This window comes from Watersipora subatra, chromosome 7 (genome assembly GCF_963576615.1).
Source record: "Watersipora subatra chromosome 7, tzWatSuba1.1, whole genome shotgun sequence".
NCBI classification, from domain to species: domain Eukaryota; kingdom Metazoa; phylum Bryozoa; class Gymnolaemata; order Cheilostomatida; family Watersiporidae; genus Watersipora; species Watersipora subatra.
The window spans coordinates 21,507,094-21,529,551 of record NC_088714.1 but is presented as its reverse complement, the minus strand read 5'-3'; the positions used below and the strand labels follow the sequence as shown (position 1 = coordinate 21,529,551).

The 22,458-nt window shown below is 35.9% G+C and overlaps 2 protein-coding genes across 2 annotated transcripts; one reads left to right on the top strand and one right to left on the bottom strand.

The window, feature by feature from the left end:
• Positions 1-2,680: 2,680 nt before the first annotated feature.
• On the top strand, positions 2,681-3,509 carry LOC137399317 (transmembrane protein 128-like). The gene is made up of 2 exons (XM_068085381.1): positions 2,681-2,864; positions 3,036-3,509. The coding sequence occupies exons 1-2, from the start codon at positions 2,700-2,702 to the stop codon at positions 3,396-3,398; spliced, it is 528 nt and encodes a 175-aa protein (XP_067941482.1). The 5' UTR covers positions 2,681-2,699; the 3' UTR covers positions 3,399-3,509.
• Positions 3,361-21,796, bottom strand: LOC137400330 (pre-mRNA-splicing factor SYF1-like). Its single transcript, XM_068086660.1, has 18 exons — positions 21,657-21,796; positions 20,921-21,072; positions 20,702-20,825; positions 19,468-19,665; positions 19,177-19,311; positions 15,553-15,717; positions 15,059-15,203; positions 12,545-12,696; positions 11,941-12,161; positions 11,572-11,647; positions 10,572-10,772; positions 8,698-8,860; positions 7,864-7,973; positions 6,358-6,561; positions 5,368-5,521; positions 4,768-4,887; positions 4,101-4,231; positions 3,361-3,565 (listed from the first exon to the last, which is right to left on the bottom strand). Exons 1-18 carry the CDS (start codon positions 21,702-21,704, stop codon positions 3,500-3,502), a joined length of 2,565 nt encoding a protein of 854 aa, XP_067942761.1. The 5' UTR covers positions 21,705-21,796; the 3' UTR covers positions 3,361-3,499.
• Positions 21,797-22,458: the final 662 nt, after the last annotated feature.

Below are 22,458 nucleotides of genomic sequence, written 5' to 3'. Positions count from 1 at the left end.
AGTTGGAACAAAGCCAACAAACAAAAGAAAGAAAGGAACTGGAGCCTCTGGACGCCTCGCCTCTGGACGCCTCACCTCGGGATGCCTCACCTCTGGTCGCCTCACCTCTGGTCGCCTCACCTCTGGTCGCCTCACCTCTGGTCGCCTCACCTCTGGAGGCCTCACCTCTGGAGGCCTCACCTCTGGTCACCTCACCGGGGTCAGATGCTTCTCAATCAAGCAGTGATGACGAACTATCTGACACTCGGTCTGGTTTCACTGAAATTCCCATTCCAGATGAAATTCTCGCTGTCGCGCAAAGGCTGTGCGGTAGCATTGGGCTTAAGGAGTTGAATTATGTTGTAACACTCGATGCGGAGAATTCAAGGAAATTTAGCATCTTTGGGATTGGTGTGGACAAAATAGCAGATGAAGATATAAAGAAAGAGAATGAGAACCTGGATGGTGAGCTTGACCTTCTTTGTCTGCCAGATGACGAGCTACTTATCACGCGCCAATGTGTCTGGGACCATGGGTTGCTGCAGAGGTATGGTCCGATTGGCGTCACTCGGATCTGGGAGATGGTAGTAAAAGAAACAGGAAATCAGAGTGCAGCATATGCGGTGGGTCCTGCTCATATGTTGTTCAGAAAAAAGGACAACATTCTGAAGGATGCTAGGCGACCTGCTACCCAGGGCAAGGTTAAGTTACCTGCAGGCAACCAGCTGGCTGTTGGCGCGGAGGCCCCTTTGGCTCACCACACCTCAAATCAAAGAGGTGCATAGGGGACTGCTTCGGCAGTAACCTGTTCCAGCCACAAGGCTAGTAAGGCTCAGTTACCTACAAGCAACCAGCTGCCTGTCGGCAGGGAAACCTACTTGTCTCCCCAAACCTCAAACCAGGGAGGTGTAGAGAATGCTGTCTCGACAGCAGCCTGTACTAGCCAAGAGGCTAGCCACGCCGAAACAGGTGGCGTGGTAGCCCAGGAACGTAGTTCTGGGGCTAAAGCGGTTGATGAAGAAGATAAGATTCTGATGGAGAGCATGTCAGGTACTGAAGAAGAGTTTGGGATATACCCTATATGCGATTTAGAGGACCAGGCGATGTCGGCAGAGGGAGGTGACCCAGACGTTTAGTCAAGGTACAGGGACAGGTAAAGCAGGAACAGGTATGTGTTCAGGACTTACAAGTCAAAACCGAAAGCAACAGGTTAGGCTGGCGAGAGCTACAATGACCCGAAGAGTAAGTATGGGAGAAGATCACTCAACCCATACAAGTAAGGCCACTTTTGAAAATAGTATGAGTTAACATCTGGTTCACAGACTACCTTCATGCTCATGTACAATTGCTACACTTCTGTTTAACAAATTGGTGAGATCATGATGATGCAGGCTCTATTAATGTACCAGAGGATAGTATACATGCGTGTCAGACACCGTGTCTGAAGCTTGTTACCTCCCAACATGATTGGTGGCAAAACCTATGTTTGAACCCCAATAGTTAAAGGTCCTAAGCTCATGCTTCAAAAAAGGGCATGTTGTATATGCAGGCGTCTCTTGTTCCCCTGACTATGTTACAGGAACTTGGGCTAAAGAAGCCAGATAGGCTTTGAGAGGCAAAGCCTCTCACACAGGCTTGCAGGATTATGTAGCTTTCTCAGCTTATTGATAAAGCCAAGAAATAGCTAAATAGATATAGAGAAGGGTGTATAACAGAGCATTCTTCTCCCTGCTACGAGAGAGTGAAATTGTGGTGAGTGTTAACACAACAAATATCAGCCGTTTTTTTGGAAGCTGAAGAGCAAGAGATAGTTTATTTTTGAGATGAACTGGCCTTTGAATAACTTGACTATGAAGTTCCTTTGAATAGGTTGGGAAGCATACCTGCCAACTTTCATGCACCGGGCGTGAGACTCACGCAATTGCCTCATGCCTCACGCATCTCACACCCGTGTCACGCAATTGCCCCTTTTACCCAAGCAAACCTGTATTTTTTCACCAATCTTCAAGTAGTAATCATATACTTACTACTAATAAACAACTATGTATAAACATATTTGTGGCATTCTCATCTATCAATAACCTCCACCTCCACGACATGTAGTTTCCATATAGAGTTATATTATCTCTCGCTGTGGTGTTTTTATACACTATGAAAATTTACACCACTTATTAAATCCTCGCGTTTTCATTGCCCCCACAATAGTCTCTCACTCCTTTCCCCACTCCAAGGTTGGCAGGTCTGTTGGGAAGTCAAATATAAACTATACCTCAGTAAAATAAAATTATGCCCTTTTTTTCTAAACACGTCCACCTTATTATAAAAAAGGCGTGTTGTGACTCAGTCAACACAAACCCAAAGAGTTCCTGAACAAAATAGCAGTGCATAATATGAAAGCCCAAAGAGACCTAATTACCCGCAACAATAAGTCACGCATGAGCTCAAAGTGTGTAACTGATAAAAACATTATTCAACAAAAATTACTAAAAATAAAAATGTTCAAACCAGTAATAGATTTCAACTTCAAAACATTCAGAATTCGCAGAACGATTTCAGAAATTAAAAGCCAACAACTAGTTTGGAGCATGATGTTTAACGATCTTAACAACAGAAAACGTGACTAATGCCCGTGGGGAAGTATGGAACTAAAACTTTGTTTACAACTGTTCCAACTTATTTGTAATGACGTTTGCAACTTGCATTTGCTGTGGAGTGTCGTTATGGCTACTTCCTCTGGAGTTGCTTCAAATGAGGAGTTTTATAAAATTGTCAGAAAACGTACCGCAGAGTCATTTAGAAAAAAATATGTGACTTCAATAAGCAAAAAAGACGAAGAGCTAATAGAGCAATTACGATCCAAACCAGGATCCGCTTACAGCCTGGGCGTAGGTTGAATTTATTGCTTACCTAACATTCTGTTAACGATGTAGCTCTTATTTCAAAATTACAGTTAATTAATTATTCAGCATATTGTAATTGTTGATGAACTTACTAGTTCTTACAGTGTATGTATTCACAGCGGAAAGCATTCCTATATTGAATTGCTTATTTTGTAGAATGTCATTTGGTTGCTATCGTCAATAGCCATATTTTACCTCACTGACTTTGCTCTAGTTCTAATTTATGATCCGCGGATATATCGCCTATGGTTCAACATTGGAGTTGCATCGCTTTCAGTCGCTGTCCTATGTTGCTTATACTGCATCGTATGGTTGTCATGGATCAAAGGAGTTCGTTCTGAGAAGTGGGAAGACCACAACGCGTTTGTTATACCGATAGCTACTGCAGCAGGGATCGTTGCTGGAGGATTCATATGCTATAGTGTGTGGCCAGTTTGGAGTATTTTTACCATACCGATAGTTGCTTCTCAGTTTATGGGATTCATCGTGATAGTCGCTATGATACCCTCTATTTTCTAAATATTATGTGCGATGTACTTGTTGCGTTGTTAGGTGAATGCTATATTTTATTCATGTATTTTATATGTTTACAATTTATGTAAAATTTGATAAAGATCTTGTTAACTCTCATCCTCTTCATCTTTTAGTCCTCCAAATACTTTGGTGGGTACTGCTTGCACATCGATCTAAAGGTATATATACAGTTGCTGTCAATATGACTTCATAACGCAACAAGAGCTATCATTCACTGTCCATAATTGCACTCTTTGAATGAATACATAAACGTTTTGAACGAAGAGACGCTTGAGATATGAAGCAACTGCTTTCTGTGAGTCAACAGATGGTATATATGAGAAAATTTGGCACCTAATTTACCAACTACAATTTTACTTACTTCTTCAGAAAGGTTAGAACTTTACTGTACTTTTAAGGTAAACAGTGACTGACTTAGATGACAGCAATTAGTGCCAGTCAATCATATGGGTTTTCCATCAGTAGCTGTTGATTCACGTGAATTTGAAAACTTTGAGAACTGATATGACATTCAATTGTCAAGTTAGGATACCAGAGGCACCTTTTTACATGGCGACCCTATCTTGTAGCCTGCTTGCTTTGTTGGACACCGAATTATAAATATTGATCTAGTTAATTCATTGAGCTTCAGTATAAGTTAGGAGAATTTAGGAGAATATATCGTGATCAGAGACAAGTATTAGTTACCCCAGAAGCTGCTTCCGTTTCGCCTTCTTCATCACTGCTATAGTCAGCATCAATGTCGATTTCATCTGGATTGGCAGCCGTAGATGGACCTTGCTCTTCCGTCACTGTTTCACTTCGCACAAACTTTATACCTGGTACAGCAAAGAGGTGAGTCTACAGCGTGTGATATTAAGATATTATCAATATAATCTCAAGGAACCATTATATTTCAAGAATAAAAAATTACATAAAATTTACAAACTGACTAAAGGCGACCATGTTCAGACTGGCATGTGATTAATAGATCACCATGCAACACAACTCCGAATAATGTGAATAACACCCTTAGCATGTCCAGATATGCCACTTCATCATCATTGCCAAACTATACCATTATCACTGACCATCCACCTTGTTTCATTAAATGAACCTAATTGTTCCAGTGAACATCCATTTTAGTCTAACCGTTTGCTTTTTTCAACTGATCAATTGCCACTGTCCCAGTAAACATCTAATCTCCAACTGATCCATCGCTGATGTCCCAATGAACATCCAGTCTTTGTTTAACTGGCCACCTACTTTTGTCGTAGTAAACAGCCGCCCATGCACAGCTGCTACCCGTTTCTGACCAACCAAACACCAACCATTATTCAGCTGACTAACTGTCCTTGTCCTATATTTCACCCACCTTTGTCCGCTGCAGGTGTTTTTGTAGCCTCCACAAGCTTTGCCTGATCATTTGCCTCCATAGTTTTCTCTACATTCTCCATGGCCTGCTGCTCCAATTTTTCCATCTCATTGGTTGGCGCTGCAAATGCACACAAGAAGCTTTTATCAAATAAATTTCTAGCTTCATAGCTCAAGGTCTGATATCAACATTCGATACACAGATTCTAGTCGGCGATTAGAGTTTGTTGATCTCATTCTTATTACACATTTTGTATGAACAAAAAGCTTGTGACAGTTTGCTTAAATTTATGGTGAACAGTTAAAAGACTGTTTGATGTGAGGGCATGAGTGTTGACTGTGTAAGCAAGTCATCAAAGGTAACTGAGAAAGGAGATTTTTATAACGGCTATTGGAATTTATGAGCTGAAGTTTATAGCATTTCAAATATGATATTCAATAGCATTCTCTACTCATACCTAATATCCAAGAAAAAAAAGACAAACTTCCAACATGTTGATAGACTGAGGAATGAGCCTTCAGCCACATAACGTTAAATTAGGTTCGATTTATAAAAAGAATGATTTGTATCGGGTCTCATAAGGATGCCCAATTTTCCTACCTTGAGTATTCATAACTTTAGTGGCCATAAAATTGACTTGAGTGTTGTAAGTTGCCTGCACGCTTCTCTTGATGCGTAACATTTCTCGTACGGTGTCCTCATTTCCATGTTTCACTTCAAACTTTTTCCAAGTGTCCCAGAACACTGCTTGCGACTGTACATCAACATACATGTGCATTTCCAGACCATGAATCATCATTCCTTACTTCAAAATGATATCAAATGCTTATCATCAAAACTAGTGTTAAGGTTGTGTATTATAAAAACAAATACACAAGTATTGTTTTACAACATCAAGAGTAGGTTTTACAGCTAACAACGGCTAACAACGGCTAACTTGCGGTGACTCAAAGGGTAATAACGCTTTCCACTACATGGGAAATATCTTACATTCTCCATAGCTCTACCAAATAAACTTGTATCTTGCTATATATTATTGATTTGTATTATCACCTGCACTGTGTTTTGAGGTTTTAATAATATTTTGAAACATGTATAAGACTGGGAGTAAGTTTTATAAATCTTAAAAAATGTATGTCGACCGAAAAATATCAGAAAAAAATCAAACAGCTTGATTACATCACTATTACATTGTTTTGGTTGTTAAAAAGTTTTTTCACTGCATATTTTATGATTTTTATGAAGTATTACCTTGACGCATACAAGGTATGACAGTATCATCTAGATGGATTTAAAGTTTTGCATTAATAAATTTTTTTTTTTCGTTAAATTTGTTAATTAAAAAAAATTTTAATATAAAATTTTTTGATTAAAATTTTAATATAAAATTTTTTGATTTAATTTTAAAAATTTTTTAATTGAAATAAAAATGAATTTTTCTTTTTACCCTGTTGTTGCAATCTTCGCTATTGCTATCAATCATTTCCTAGATACACAAGGTAAAAAGTGTACATTCTGCTGTAACTTTCCAGAAAATAAAACTGATAAAAAAGCACAACTCCAGCAAATATTTGAGGCAGTAATACTAACACGGGGGTCACACATCTGGGAGCAATGAGCATAAAGAGCTCGTGCTCTGTCTATCTCGCCAAGCTTGGTCTCCAGGTCAGCGAATCTCATACACATTTGGCGTGATTGGTCCTCAGCAAGAGCCTCGATGCTCTTTTCATAAATGGCTCTTGTCTGTGTCACTCCGTATATATCAGCTGCTCTCTTGATATAAATGTTGTACATCTAGTGAAAGACAAATGTAATGCTTCGATGTTGTCATGCAAAGAATGAAGTACAAATGGACTGGATGAAATAGAAATAGTTTCACCTAGAAGGTGAATCACCCAACAAAGAAATAACTTTGGAGTTACATTCATAGATTTTTGTAAACAAAGCAAGCTAACATGTACTAAAAAACATTAAAACCATGCACCCATGATATCCAGTTTATATACTTGAGGTGCATATTTATCATTTTAAACATTGTTGGTGTGTACTGTGAAATTTTAGAGAATTTTCAATCCGGTATCCTGTAGCGGAACAACATAATTTCAATTAACTTAATGAAATCACTTGTAAATAACCATATTTATATGCAGGTAGGTTTCAATTTGGATTACTGAGTGGAGACATTCCAAAGAACACCATACATGTATAATCAATAAATCCAACTCCGTAATCTTTCTCTTAGCATCTTAAATGTACCACTATGCATTGCTGAAAAATGAGGTGGTGACGAGAAACAGTTCAGTGTGGAACTACAACTCTCCATCGCTCCATGAGCCACCAAAATATGCATTACTTTGCTCCAAACCAAGAAAAGCTTAAGTTCTATTGCGTACAATCAGTTTGCTCTTCACTATTTTGTACAGCGTCCTTCAACACTTACTTCTTTACAAACAAGATACCGAATAAACAAAACCACATGTTTGGAACATGGGCACTGAGTTGAACTCAGATCAAAGGTATCTTATTGATAGTTGAAGTTTGTAGTAGAACAAAGGCAAATTATAACCTGATGGCAAGCATGATACTAACGCAGAAACTGACATGTTATAAATAAAATAATAATAAAAACAATAGAGAGTTTTAGCCTCAAAGTGAATTGAGGACAGCAGGTAGCAAATTTTATCATGCGAATGTCAACAACGCCTGATACCTTTACAAACCATATAAGCCACCATATTTTCCCACAATTTTTAAATATAAAAATGCCTCCAATATCACTTGATATATTTCAACTAACACAATTATGGCATATTATATTAAAGAAGATTTTTTTAAATGGTAAATTTTTTGCTAAGGACTTACATAATTCACGTACCTGCTATTCGTCTAACCAGGTGGCATTGTGTCTCTAATCAAGTTGGAAATACCAACTTATTACATTGGTTATAAGGGTGTTTTAATTATTTGCACCTAAATATGCACATTCTTCGCATAAGTCCACTGTTTAGTAACTAGTTGCTGATCACACAGAAAGCATTAAACTCTATCACCAATATGACAGTTATTCATTGATGTAGACGGTAAAAAAGATGTTACCTCAAATTTGTCTGGTTTAGGCACGGCATCGCAGGCTCTCTCATAGACAGCCATTGCATGCCTGGCGAGCCCGTGTTCTTCCTCCAACTTGGCGTAGAGCAGATATACGGCTGTAAGTAACCGGTTGTAAGAGAATAAGATAACACTATTGTTGGTCTAATATAAAATAGAATGTTTGCCAGTAGAGATTGGCAGTAATCAAGCTATCTATATAAATTTACAGCGGGTGGACACAACTCTCTCATACAACTTGAAGGTCTTAGTTTCATAAAAAAATTGTACCAACTTGTCGAGTAAAACAACTCCTGAAAACAAACTTTAAAGGTTTGTATAACGGAAGCTTTTTAAAACAATTGTATCCAGATCTAGCAGTCACTGTGGTCACTTGACAAGGCCTGTTATCTCACCTCCATGATCAGTAATTTGAATGATCTACATATAGCTACTACTGTAGCCAATACTAAGCATATTGTACCTCAAATGCAAAATCTATTTTGCACTATTTCAATATAAAAACTTCTGAGAACATTTCTGAATGCAAATGTCCAGGTGAGTAAAGGAGTGAACTAGCTCCCAGCATAAGTTCCTCATCTAGTAATTCCTCTTAAATCAGTTGATAAACTTGATAGACTAGAAAGATGTAACCATGAATCTCAGATGAAACACAGAAAAAGGGCTTGACATAACTTGCCACCTAAGCAAATAATGTTGGGAGTTGTCTTCACATAGATGAATTTACTGAATATTTCACAAGGATTATCAAGGACTAATGACACTCAAACCTAACTATGACCTACAATAAAATCTATTTAAGATGTCTGAGAATGTAAATACCTTTGACAAATTGTTCAGGGCATCCATCGAGGCATTGCTCAAAAAGATCTCTTGCTCTCTCTAACTTTTTGCCACCATATCTGTCTATAAACTTCGTGAGGTATGTGTTCCACAGATCATAGACATTAGGCCACCTGAATAAGGCTATCCCCTTTTCGTATGCCTGAAAATAGCGAAGAGCTCATCATCAGTGGCATTTCACAAATCTAATCTAAATGTTTCTGAAAACTTCAAAAATTCATAAAACAAGTAATTTAAATGCCTGGAAATGAGTCTGTGAGTACACCTTTATTCACACTTATTTCATAGCAAATGAGTATCTCATTTTCATAGCATAAGACAGTCCAAGAGCAACAGCAATGAATGTATCAACAATAGAATTATTTTCTATTACCATCATGACTGTATGTTACTAAGACTCATAGAGATACACTAACAATTGAGAGCGGTGCTAATCATTTTATGAGTAGAAGTCTGGTATGTAGTAAAGTAGAAGTGAGGCAATGTTATTACAGCAAATATTCTCAAATGTGGACATTCACTTGATTCAAGAACAACCTCACGCGTGGACTAATCGTGGTCATAATCCAACAGCAAATCAAATCAACATATAGTCATAGAGATTAGCTAGCGATGGGTAATAGAGCAACCAGGTACCAAAAGATTGAGCGTTATTGAAAAAGCACGCTATTAAAAAAGCCAAAAGATTGTAAGAGAACTTGATTCTAACAAAGAAGGAAGAATGAATGTTCATCGTGGAATCAACAAGCAAGTCAACTTTTACAGAAAAATTATGAAAAAACAGAGTCTACTGTTCAGTTAAAGTCAGATTAATTTTTGTAATAAAATAAATATTAATTCCACTTTATTTATTTTATTTATTCGAAATTGTTTTATTTATCCTTCTGTTATTCGAAAAGTATGAAGTGAGCATTTAGCGAATTAACAAATTATGTCCAACTTAAATATTTTCTATGTTCTATTATAATTATTCTCATCGGTTGATAAGTTTGATCAATGAGGATTTGCTTAGTGATTAACCAACCAGCCAAAAGAACATTGTAGAGCATTGTAGAACATGGTAGAACATGGTAGAACATTGTAGAACATTGTAGACCATTGTTAGATTTTCTAGTGTAGAGGAAATAAATAAATCTAACACACATGATGCATAACATTCTGTAAAAACCAAACTACAGGCAAATGAAAATCGAAGACTGATGTAACAGACAGAGTAAGCTATGTATAAGCTAAAGAGCAAAGATCAAAACCTGTTTTTTTCTTTGCTCTGCGCAACAGAGTTCAAAGTTCAAATCGAATTTAGTAGTCAAGTTAAACTGACACGTCACGCGATGGTAAACAACAATTCACGTCATTCTCTTCAATTCAAGTCATTCTCCTCTCTCTCTTTTTCTCTCTCTCTCTCTCTCTCTCGGGTGTCACTCAATTCAATTACAGATAAGCACTGGTTAAAAACAAGGTCAATGCCATTACACCTTAATGCTTGAAGCAACCATGTCACGTTTTAAAACCGGGTAACACAATGATGTTTTCAACACACCAAAAGAAAAGTAAAGCTCAGCCATTGAACCTGTTATCAAATGTCAAACCTAGTGTCAAATGTCAAACCTAGTGTCAAATGTCAAACCTAGTGTCAAATGTCAAACCTAGTGTCAAATGTCCAACCTAATGTCAAATGTCCAACCTAATGTCAAACCTAGTGTCAAATGTCAAACCTAGTGTCAAATGTCCAACCTAATGTCAAATGTCCAACCTAGTGTCAAATGTCAAACCTAATGTCAAACCTAGTGTCAAATGGAAGCAACTAATTTTAATGCAAACTCATAGCATCTCTGGCATAACCAACCACAAACCTTGAATGCTTCTTCAAAGTAATTATTCTCTTCAAGAAAAAGTCCGTAGTTGATAATGATGAGAGGGGTGGCTATCCTCAAATCAATAATTCTGTCATAAACTGCTTTGGTCGTCTTGAATGAACCAAATGACTCTTCAAGATCCGCATACATTGACCAGAGCTTGAGTGACTTGTGAAGTCTTACTTGGACAGTTTCGGACTGCAATGAGAATAATTCATACAAGGAAAACTAACTAAGACAATTTTTGAGCAGACCAACCAGAATTTTCAACTTTCCTGAAGCATATATTTCAAATAAAACTGTGAGTCAAGATTTTTTTAAATAGATCCAAAATGTCTACCAAAGAGCAAAGAAAAATTTTGACATTTATTATTTTTATGTGCAAATTAATAAACTCACCAAAATACATGTTTTTCTGTACAGGAATTCTGCATGAGTTATTTGCCGCATTTCAAGTTTAACATTCAGAATGTTTCAAGTTGCAATCAATTTTATGAAAGCAAATATGATGCAAAAAGCCAAGGTGTATGCTCTCAAATGTCACCAATAAACAAGCCACCTGAAACGTCTTATAGCTAACATCAGCAATGACAAACTTGAAAACTCAAATACAAAGTCATTCCGTGTTTATGTCACAAACAAGCTCTGTGGGCTGTAATTACACGCGCAGTGAAATTTTAAAATAATCAGTTCACACTTCTAAAATCTCAAATTCTTTGGTCGCAACAAACCTCTGGTTACACTGATGCCACAATAGAGTTATCTGCAAATGATGAGAGGCTAACGTCTCTACAAGTTGTAGCATGTGTGCCAGTAAATCGGCTGTTTTACACTTAAATCATCTGCCCTCTGTTTAACCCTCTAAACAGTAACAATATGTGCAAATTTGACCTTTCAATTTACCTAAAATAAAAAAATACACACAGACCCTAAAGCCATTAGTTCACGGGCTATATGTTGAAGCTTGTAAAGTCAGCCCCAGAGATAAATAACAAACCTGGTCATGATAATCCACCTTTCTTGTTGGAGGGGTGACAGCCCGTTGCATTAACTTCACAGCATTGTCCCACAAGCTAAAAATATTAAGAATAATTAATCAGCTTGCTATATTTAAAAGCAAAGGTTAAAAAGTCACCATGTCTAGTTTTAGTTTAAACCCATTTACTAGAACAAAAGCTTGAACTAGAGCAATTCCTTCAAATGATTAGCTTGTGTCTAAACGTAACATGGTTAGGCCAAGTGACCAAAATCTATAGCCTGCGTGCCACCAGTTATTAATGCGCAAGAGAAAAATGACTATAGGCACGCTCTCCGTACACGGAATGAATGTGTTTGCAAAACAAAATATTAGCCCTATATCACTTACTCATGCCTCAGCTCCATCTCAGCCCACTCACACCAAACCGCTGCTAAATCGTCAACATATTTGTAAGGAACAAGCACTGCCTTCTCAAAGATAACCCTTGCATCATCTAGCTGTTTAGCAGTCTCATAAAACTTGGCAAACTCTACCCAGAGACTGTGAGGTTTTCCTGTAGCAATTTTGGGGTCCACAGTTTGTACCGCCTCCGTGTATGTGTTTATTATCTATAATTATGAATTATCCATCGTGACCAAAATATCAATAAATTCATTTGCCATATATATTATAAGCTTCACTACAGCTTTTATTGTCATGGATACCAGGACTGTGGAAAACTGATGATTCTAGAAAATTCTATCCTAGTTGCAAACTTTCTGTCTTATTTCTATGGTTACACAAGTAGAAACTAGTGGCCTAGTAAAAAATAAATATCTCTGATCTATAAAACATGATGAAACTAAACATTACTAAACTATAAGAATTTGCTGATCTTGAAATTTTAGAAAGTTCTAGAAGTGTCGTAGCGTTTTTGTAAGCAAGGTGAAGGTCATCTAGCAGTTTATCTACTTTTACTAAATCTTTACTGCCAAATTTTTAGCTTTGTTACCTCACGCGGTTTTCCCTCGTATAACTTGACTCTTTTGTGCCACTCGAGCACATTGTGTGGATTCTGCCTCAGCAGCACGCTGTTCAACAACAGAGGTCTTCTAACCATGAGGTCTTCAAGCCGGGCGAGTCCAAGCTCCAACTCTATATCATCTACATACAACAAGACAACGAGTAGACTTGCCTGCTATACTGACAGGCATTTTTTTAATTGCTGCCTGACATATTTGCTGACAGACTGACTAGTAAATACACCGGCGTTGATGGTTTCAGCAAATTTGAACACAGCTTATCCTGGTTGCATCAATGAGCGTTAGCCCTAGCAAAACCAGCTGACATACAAATATAGTGAAATCGGAAAATAATATGCTTTGGTGACACTGACATAGGTTCTGGTAACATAGACCAACATGTGCTCTAGCATGGACATCTTTATGCTTCACCCTTCACTTATCTTGGCTGTTCTACTTATAACACATGTAAGAATCAAGCAAAATTAGCTACATCTTTCCTGTACTGAGTCGAGCTTATGCTAATACTATGTAGGAGTGTTCTATGTTATATTATAAATATATCATTAAATTGTGTTTCATGTTATATTATAAATATACCATTAAAGTGCGTTTCATGTTATATTCTAAACTAGCTGTACTACCCGGCATTGCCCAGATACTAAAAAAGTCTTTGGACAGAAAATTTATTTTTATTTAACATATAACAAAATTTGCCATTCTAACTTTCAAACTACATATCCTGAGAAAAGTATTTTGTGTAGTTAAAATAAATTAAGAGAAAATATAAACAACTGTAAAGGTTTTCAAACAACTGTAATTTTCAAACTTCATGACTTGAAAGAAGTGTTTCGTTGAAATAAATTAGGAGGAAAAATACAAATGTAAAATCATTAACAAGTAATGGCTAAATATCGTCTGTTTTGCTCCGATTACAATGAAAAATTATTTGGTATACAATTATATGATTTAGTTCATTTCAGTGTTGGCATGCGAAAATTGACATGCCAATTTTCACATGCAGTGTTGACATGCAAAAATATCGTAGGTTATAGACAAACATAGAGTGGTATCGAAACCCATAGTAATTATCTAATGCAATCACCTCCTGGTAAAAATGATCATCATTAAAAATTAGTAACAAAATAAGTTAACTTTAGTAACTATAGGTACCTACAATGACTTCAGTGTATTTAGTGGTTATGATCTGCAAGATAATATAACATTACAATGTAATGTAGACGTCAGGCGTGTAACATAAACGCTGAATCTAACTTAAATGAATTTAATTTACTAAACACATACTTGAAGGAAGTTTTAGTATATATTTTAGTGAACTTCAAGCTTTCAACTAAAATTTTATCATTTATCCATTTGCGAATCCATTTTTACCACAATGAATACCGCTGAACTCACCATGGCGAGCAACGTATATTTCTTAATAACACACAGAATCAGTACACAAATCGCCAAATTTTAATCTCGAAAGAAATTATTGTCGACATCGTGTGGCAAAAAAAAATTCGCCCTAACGAAAAGCATCGTATTTCCTAGAGTTAAGTGAAAAATGTTTTATAACAAGGGCATCATCGTAACACGTGGGTGCAATGCTCAAATAATACGTCATTTAGCGTGTGCATACGTTATACCGCATATGATAGTGCCTTTGTTCAACACACCTTGCATTGCTAAGTGGTAGCGCGTTTGGGTTAAGAGCTTGCAGTTGCAATCTACATGAGTTCAAATCCATCATAATACGGAATTTTAAATTCCAAGAATTTAATAGCTATAGTTGGACATACACAGACACGAATACACAGATACACAGACAAACTTTGAGAAATATATATAGATATAAGAAATATTATATAGGGGTGTTTCATGTTATACTATAAATCTATCATTTAAGAGTGTTTCATGTTATGCTATAAATATATCATACAGGTTTGTTTATGTTATATTAAGATAAATTTATATATCTGTATTTTTGCCATCGAACGCATATGTTAATGCATAAACAATCTACAATAACTCCCATTATACAAATGCAGATACGGTCAGGCTATTATCTTATATATACATAAATTGAAGTGCAAACTCGACAATGCGTATGTAGAAGTTAGTGTTGAGCTGCATATATTGCTCTGACTTAGGCAAGGTGAAGCTAGACTAAATAACTTGCAGTACTTGTAACTTTTTAGTATATATGTTCAATTTTACCAGCGCCACTACCTTCATTTATGAACCTGTATCATTTGAAAAAAATTCGAAGGTTGTATGTTGTAAATTACTTTGGGTGTGTGTGATTGAATATCGCTCAAGTTTTACATTGCGTGCTCAAAACGTTTTGTAATGAGGTGATGTTATGTAGAGACAAAGCTGTAATGAACTACAGTCATATGAAAAACTCTGGTCAACTAATATAGTCAGTTGTATAGAGAGTCAGTGACATCATCCGCTAGGTGATGACACAAACACACAGGTAACGGGAGATGTTTACATACCATCATCTGTAGGCCCAGACTCTGCTGTTGACTCCATCTTGGTACTGATGAGGGTTTCACAAAACTGAGCATAAGCATCAAAGACTTGTGTGAAATCTCTGACAGTAATAACAGTCTCGATTGCTTCTTCATACACATCGCATGCCTGTGAACATTAGTGAAAAGACTAGAAACTTTATCAAAAAGTTTCCCTGACATGGAACAAGAAGATCTACTTTGTTAGAGATCTACAAAGTAGATTGTAGATACTAAGTAGTGTTTTGCTAACTAGCACATGTTGAATCTTCAACAACTGGAGTTTAGGAGTCAGCAGGGAGTAAAGGACTACCTGATATATAGATAAGACAACCTTATCTATATACCAGGTAGTGTCTGTAGTAAGACAACCTTGCCTATATACCAGGTAGGGTCTGTGGTAAGATAACCTTGTCTATACACTAGGTAGTGTCTGCTTTAGGCCAACTGATAATTTTCATAATAAGACTACACATCACCTTGTCGAAAAGACCAGCACGAGTATAATAGTCAGCTAAAGAGTTCCACAGCAAGCCAATCTGATCTGTGAACTTCTTAAGTCCCTGTCTGATGATGGCATCTACCTTGAGTGAAGTGACCTTGTCTGGGTTCTTAGATATCAGTTCACACAGCTCATTCCACAACTACAGGTACATGAAAAAGGTCACAAAACAGATGCTATACTACTTAATAGTTCTATTAGCTGACAACAAAGATTATAAAATGATTAGTGGTATTTGTGGTAGTTATTTGAACCATCGTAAGGCTTGGGAGTTACCTGGAACTAAACCATTTATGTCACCACAGCTTTATAGTCCCTCCGCTTACGATGACGTTTGGAGTTTTCAAAAGAAAAAAAACTTTTCAAAATTCTGGAAACATCCCCTATGGCAAATAACGGGAATTAAAAACTATTGACAACCAAGAAAGTAGCACTGACCAATTTCAAAAACACAATCACTCGAGACAGCTAACCACTGCAGAACGCAAATAATAGTGAATATGTTTGCTTTTATTGTTTATGAAAGTTCACTAATAATTATTACCTACAGCGGTGAACGTAATTAAGAGATAACCTAGTGACTGTTTTCGAACTATTTATAATTTTCCTTGTCACTTTTTTTATTATCTTAAACCATACATCCATCTATATATAAATCTCAGAGTTTGTTATCTGTCATTTGGTCTATTCAGCTATAGCAACTAGTATCTAACAATGACAAATACGTATCGTAGATGATTTGATCTCAGAATCTTCGGTTCACTAGGGAATAACCTTACCAATTAAGCTATGTAAGATGCAATGGATTCATTGGGTGATATGAGCCATTATCCACGTTAAAATACGCATACACTCTGCTTTACGCAATGTCACTAAAAGCTTGCTCTCACGGCTCTTATTAGTAAGTTTAGCAATACGGATACTAACTTACTCAAATTAGCCATTGACAATGTGCCAGGCTAATGGCAAGTGGCAGGCAACTATATTACCTGCCACTGTTTATAGGCTGTTTTTCAATACCCGTGCAACGCCGTACTGTAGGCCTACATATTTGGGAAGGAAGTTTTGTAAACACTCTGTCTGCCAGCAAAAGTATTCTCAAAAGATATAATATAGATAGCGAGCATCCATCTTATCATATCTCGTGATTGCCTATAAGGGCTATCCAACTAAATATTAAGACATTACTAATACTCCAGAGAACAACAATATAATTTCACATAGTCAGGTGTAGACTAAGTGAAGACATAGTCATGTAGACATAAATATAGAAAAAGATATTGAACATGTAAACATGTTCAATAATCAATAATCATATTAAATTTGTCTACCAATCATTGATGAACACAAACTAAGTTTTGATAAGACCTTTTAACATAATGTGCGGATACCGAAATGTTACACCAAAACAGGGCAAAAATGCAAATATCAGTTGATATTTATAAATATTGATGTGTAAATCATTAGGTTTCCATTGATGTGCACATTGCCATAATTCATCTAGCAAACCGGGAATTAATAAGAGATAATGTGTTAATTTAATTTCAAGTGGTTTTATAACTACACCTACCGCTGTATGTAATATATAGTTACATATATTATATATAATAGTTGTAAATAGTCAACAAACTATGGAAGATCAGTAGTATCAAACTAATCAATTCGGTGTGCAAGGTCAAAATTACTAATCCACTTAATCAACTTTGCATAAACTCATTACAATCTAACCTCAGAATATGAAGTTAATGTGTTCCTATATTTCGTCATAGATTAAAACCTTTCTAACCTTCTAAAAAACTTCAGTAATTACATTTCATGTTAAAACAAGAATTATATAAATTAGGTGAAAATTAAATATAAAAAACTATAAATAAAAAAGTAAATAAACAAGTAATAATAAAGAAAATTTGATTTTGTCATTTCACGTGAATATAGACGAATTGAAGTGTCGCCTTGGTGATTCAATAGACCCACGTTTCATTGGCAGAAGAGCCGATTGAGATATAAGGCTAGCTTATTTTAGACTGTGATCTATAAATCATCACAACTTAATAACATTTTATTGTCTATGGTATTGGAATTTTTGTACCGTTCATCTCTAATTATCACGGCTAGCCTTTTCACTTATTTTATATTTCCTTTTTCCCGATCACTTTCACTTTCCCACAATAACTACTAGGCAGGCTCAAAGGTGCTTCACACAATTGATCCGATGTTTGCACTTTGTTTTTCTTATTACCTGTTGATTGAACTCTTTAAAGGTTGACTTGCAACAAAATTCACATTACAGTTATTTGGTATCAAAAGATTCCCCATGTCTTACTCTGCTGGGTTGTAGGTACAAAACATGTGGAAATGTGATTACAAGCTCTTAAAAGTTCAAAAGCGAACAGTTAATCGCAGCCATCACGAAAACGTCGTAGATAGGAATCCCTTTCCAAAATGGCTCAAATGGGACATACTTGAACACGATGGCTTCTGTTTACACATTCACGCAACCTCGTTCATCAAAATATTTTCACAAATATACTTCACGCATTCAATAGAACTATGTCTATCGTCATTACGAGTCTGTTTCATTATCATTGAAATGCTATCACTTTAAGCATCAATATCTCATAACCTACCGTAAAAATTCATTTAATTTTTTAACCTTAGCTAGAAAGAGTGCATATCATCCTTTGATAAACATGACAAGCCTGTTGGCCACCTGTGATAGTCGAAAAATGCTGCAGAAATTGTCCACGCTATTTGGCAGGAAGTATGGGTCACATGATCAGATGACGACTAGATGATTAGACCAGGCTGAAACGAAACTGTAAAATAGCGAGCATCTATATTTGATACGGGGTCTTGGGTAAAACCCGAAGTATTTGTTATAAACTAGTGCTACAGGACGTTTTATATTGAGCCTTTTATTGGCCTTTTATTTCACGTGATCAAAAACAATAACCACAATGTTTGAGTATGTCGTCGAAATATAGAGATTCCAAACTACGGCGCTTTCGTGATGGCTGCAATTAATTGTTCGTTTTCTAGCTTTTAAGAGCTTGTAATCACATTTACACATATTTTGCACCAACAACACAGCAGAGTAAACCATGGTGAACCTTTGGATACCAAATAACTGTAATGTGAATTATTTTTGCAAGTAAACCTTTAAAAAAGCATTGCTTTTTTTCGTTTTCACTACTGCTAGATTTCTTAAAATCCATATTTTAAGAATAAAAGAAGGTATGAAGCGCTGTTTAGAACTATTTGAGTATTTTGAGTATTCGAGTAACCGAATTATGTGATAGCGAAAGGCATGCATGCAAACTTTGGAAATATTGCTGAAAATTATTTTGTATGCCGAGAAAAATATTTGTCTAAAACCTTTCGGTCATATGTTAAAAAAAATTGTGTTGAGCTGATTGTAAGTCAATGTTTATCTGTACCAACCTCGATATATCATACACATGAATATTTTTTATCAAAAAAATTAATAAATTTCAACACTTTATTTATATTCAAAAATACACCAGTAAGACAGCAACAACTAGTAAAGAAACAGAAAACTTCAGTACATGTATTATTTAAAAAAAAATCCAAGATTACTTACGGTATGCTTGGACTTGCCTTCCCTTGACACAAAGTTTTCATCATTGATGAGCCCAGCCAGACGAATGGCTGCCTCATCCAGCTTGTCAATCTTTATGAGGTAAGCAAGAAATATTTCTGCTAATTCCGGTTGCAACTGAAATATACCAAAGATAAGGCGCCTTTATTTAATAAAACTTATTTGATGAAAGCTGTATACGCCAATTATATAACAATGTTTTAAATAGCTGTACATACTGTGTGACCTACAGACCAGAATGTCACTGTGACCAAATGGTGGTTGTAAGAGTACCTGCAGCCGGCGTCGATGAACACGAACAGCTGTTTCTGGTAACTCATACATGGAGACAAACTTGAGATAAAGTGGCCATATCCGATGATGCTGTGTTATGGGTAGAGCTCTGAGGGCTCTGTCAAACGTGCGTCGAGTACGAGTAATCTTCCCTTGATCCATGAGGAATTGGCAGTAGTCGAGCCAAAGTCGGGGCATCTATAACACATCCACAACTGCTTTAATAAGGTAGTGTGTAAAGGCTGATTAATATCAGTCTTATGAATAGAAATGGTGATGAGGACTATTACAGACGCAGAAATGTTAGCATAAAAAGTAAACATAGCACCGGGTGAATTTTATTGTTACACTTCAGCTGGGTCATGATATCAAACTGGTCCACTGAATAATAGAAAAACATTATATTAAACCATTTGTTCTTGTACTGTATAAAACTATTAGCAGAGCTGTATACAACTATAAGTAGCATTGTACAGAGCAATCAGTAGCACCTTATGGAGCAATTAGTATTACTGCATATAACTAGTAGAAGTACTGAATGTAACTATTAGTAGTACTGGATGTAACTATTAGTAGTACTGCATATAACTAGTAGTAGTGGTGCTGCATGTAACTATTAGTAGTAATGCATGTAACTATTAGTAGCACTGTATATAACTATTTGTAGTAATGCATGTAACTATCAGTAGTACTGCATATAGCTATTAGTAGTACTGCATATAGCTATTAGTAGCACTGCATGTAACTAATAGTAGTACTGCATATAGCTATTAGTAGCACTGCATGTAACTATTAGTAGTACTGTGTGTAACTATTAGTAGTACTGTGTGTAACTATTAGTAGTACTGTAAAACACTATTAAAGGTAGAGCGATGTAATAAATGGGATAAACAAAAGTGCAGCAGCAGTAGCTAGCAGCTAACTGTCTGTCTCATGTTAAGCAGCATAACTTTAAATATAACATTAATTAATATAATTAATAACATCACTTTCCACACTGTGACATATTATTTTAAAATATTAGAAACATTTAATCATAGATAATTTTATGTTGTAAGGTTATGATAGTACAGTTGTAGGACAAATACATCTCTAGCAAGGATACTCTCACCAAATGTTTTATCATTTTTCCCACAATCAAAAACTTTTTATACTGCAAGTATAACAATCATTTTCCTGCTTTGAAATGATATATGAAGTAGCAAGTTTAAAATTTCAACAAAGCCTCTCTCACCTTGTGCATGAAAACCATTGATCTCTCAAACGCATTGTTGACATCTTCATAAGCTCTGTCTGTAACACATTTTCCTTTAGTCTGCATACGCAGCCCTTTCAGGTAGTTGTACCACAACTTGTAGCTGTAACATAGCATTCGCATTATGAATCATAACCTGCAATCGCGTCTAATGAGAAACTAAAATAATTGTTCCGTAGTTTTACGAAAATACTTCACCTTCCTGGAAGCTCCTTCAATGCTCGTTCATACACAACATTCTGTGCATCAATATTTGGTGAGCTTTTTTTGTGCTGGATGTACCTTAACCAGTGTTTGACACTGTAAGGATTCCTAAGTATTTCTTCTTCATATGCCAAATCACCATCTTCCTATAAACAAAAATATGCTCTTACTATATCATACTGAGAATACAAAAAATAAATAGTTCCGACTACCTATTACCTTAGTAACTAGCTATAATTTAATCAGCTTCATATCTAAAAAAGAACTTGCTCGTTTTTTGACAGACTGCCTGCTGGAGAGCTGACTACCAACAGAGCACCAGAATGCTTGAGCTACCATACTTTGGTTGAAAGCAAAAACACATGTAACTTGTGACAGTTTCTGCACATCAATGCTGGTTCTGCTAAACTAGTAAATCAATATAAACCTTCAATAAAATCTAATTAATGTGACATTAAGTCGTACTTTCTCGATTCGCAGTAGGCCTACTATTTACAAGTATAATATTTTAATGCAAGAGTGGACATGTTTAGTTAGGGTATTGCTCTAGTATATTCTCTTTATACCACCTTGTATTAGACTATTAACAAAGATTGGCTGAGAAGGGGCATCGAAGCCAGTATAGAATTACTGATGGATACTGAATAAATTTGCAATCACGTTTACACTACAGTGTATATCTAAAGCAAGTAACGTGCAGGTAATGAACTGTGTCATAGAGGCTACTTACGATAAACAATGACTTGTCAATTATCGTAGTAGGTTCTAATGCTGGCATTGCTAACTAGAATTTTACTCTCTAATAGTCAAAGGCCTTCCAACTATCCTACACTCAACGTTTTTTCTACTGAGAAAAATCTTAGAAAAAATATAGTATTTGAATGATCTGTCGACAAAACAACTCGTCCCATGCAAACTCGTCTTGAGGCTAAGATGAAAACATTTAGTTCGACTCATAGTACAAAACAAGAGAATGCAACTCCGACAAAATAATTTAATGTTTTTCTTATACTGTAGATGTGCATGCTTTATAGCGCATTTTATCTTCAGCTCTCGGGTTACAAGATAAATTATAATTGTGGAATAAAACAAGTTATTTCGTGCAAAAATATTGTCCAAAAACTTGGAGTTTCTCACAGTAAGTCAACTTGAATTTTTTATAGCAGTTAAAACGCAATCAAAATACATGAATAAGATTTATTTTAATTCAAAAAAAGACTTATATAGATTCAAACAGTTAATTAAAGTCAATGTGACAACTTTTTTATGAAAATTATTTTTATACTGACTTATGGAAATTTTATATTAGCTATTCAATTTTTTTAAAACTGAAGTAGGCTTAGTTCCATTTAGCTATTTATTCATATTATTCATTGTCAGTATAAATATTTGTAATTTAGAAACAAAGTTTTCATAGTTATATTACATTTAACCTTTAAGCGGTTACTATGACTTTCATACAAAAGTGCCTTTCATTGTAGCCAAGAACGAAGTTTTCAGACACGCACTCTTCAACTTTGCAGCATACCTTT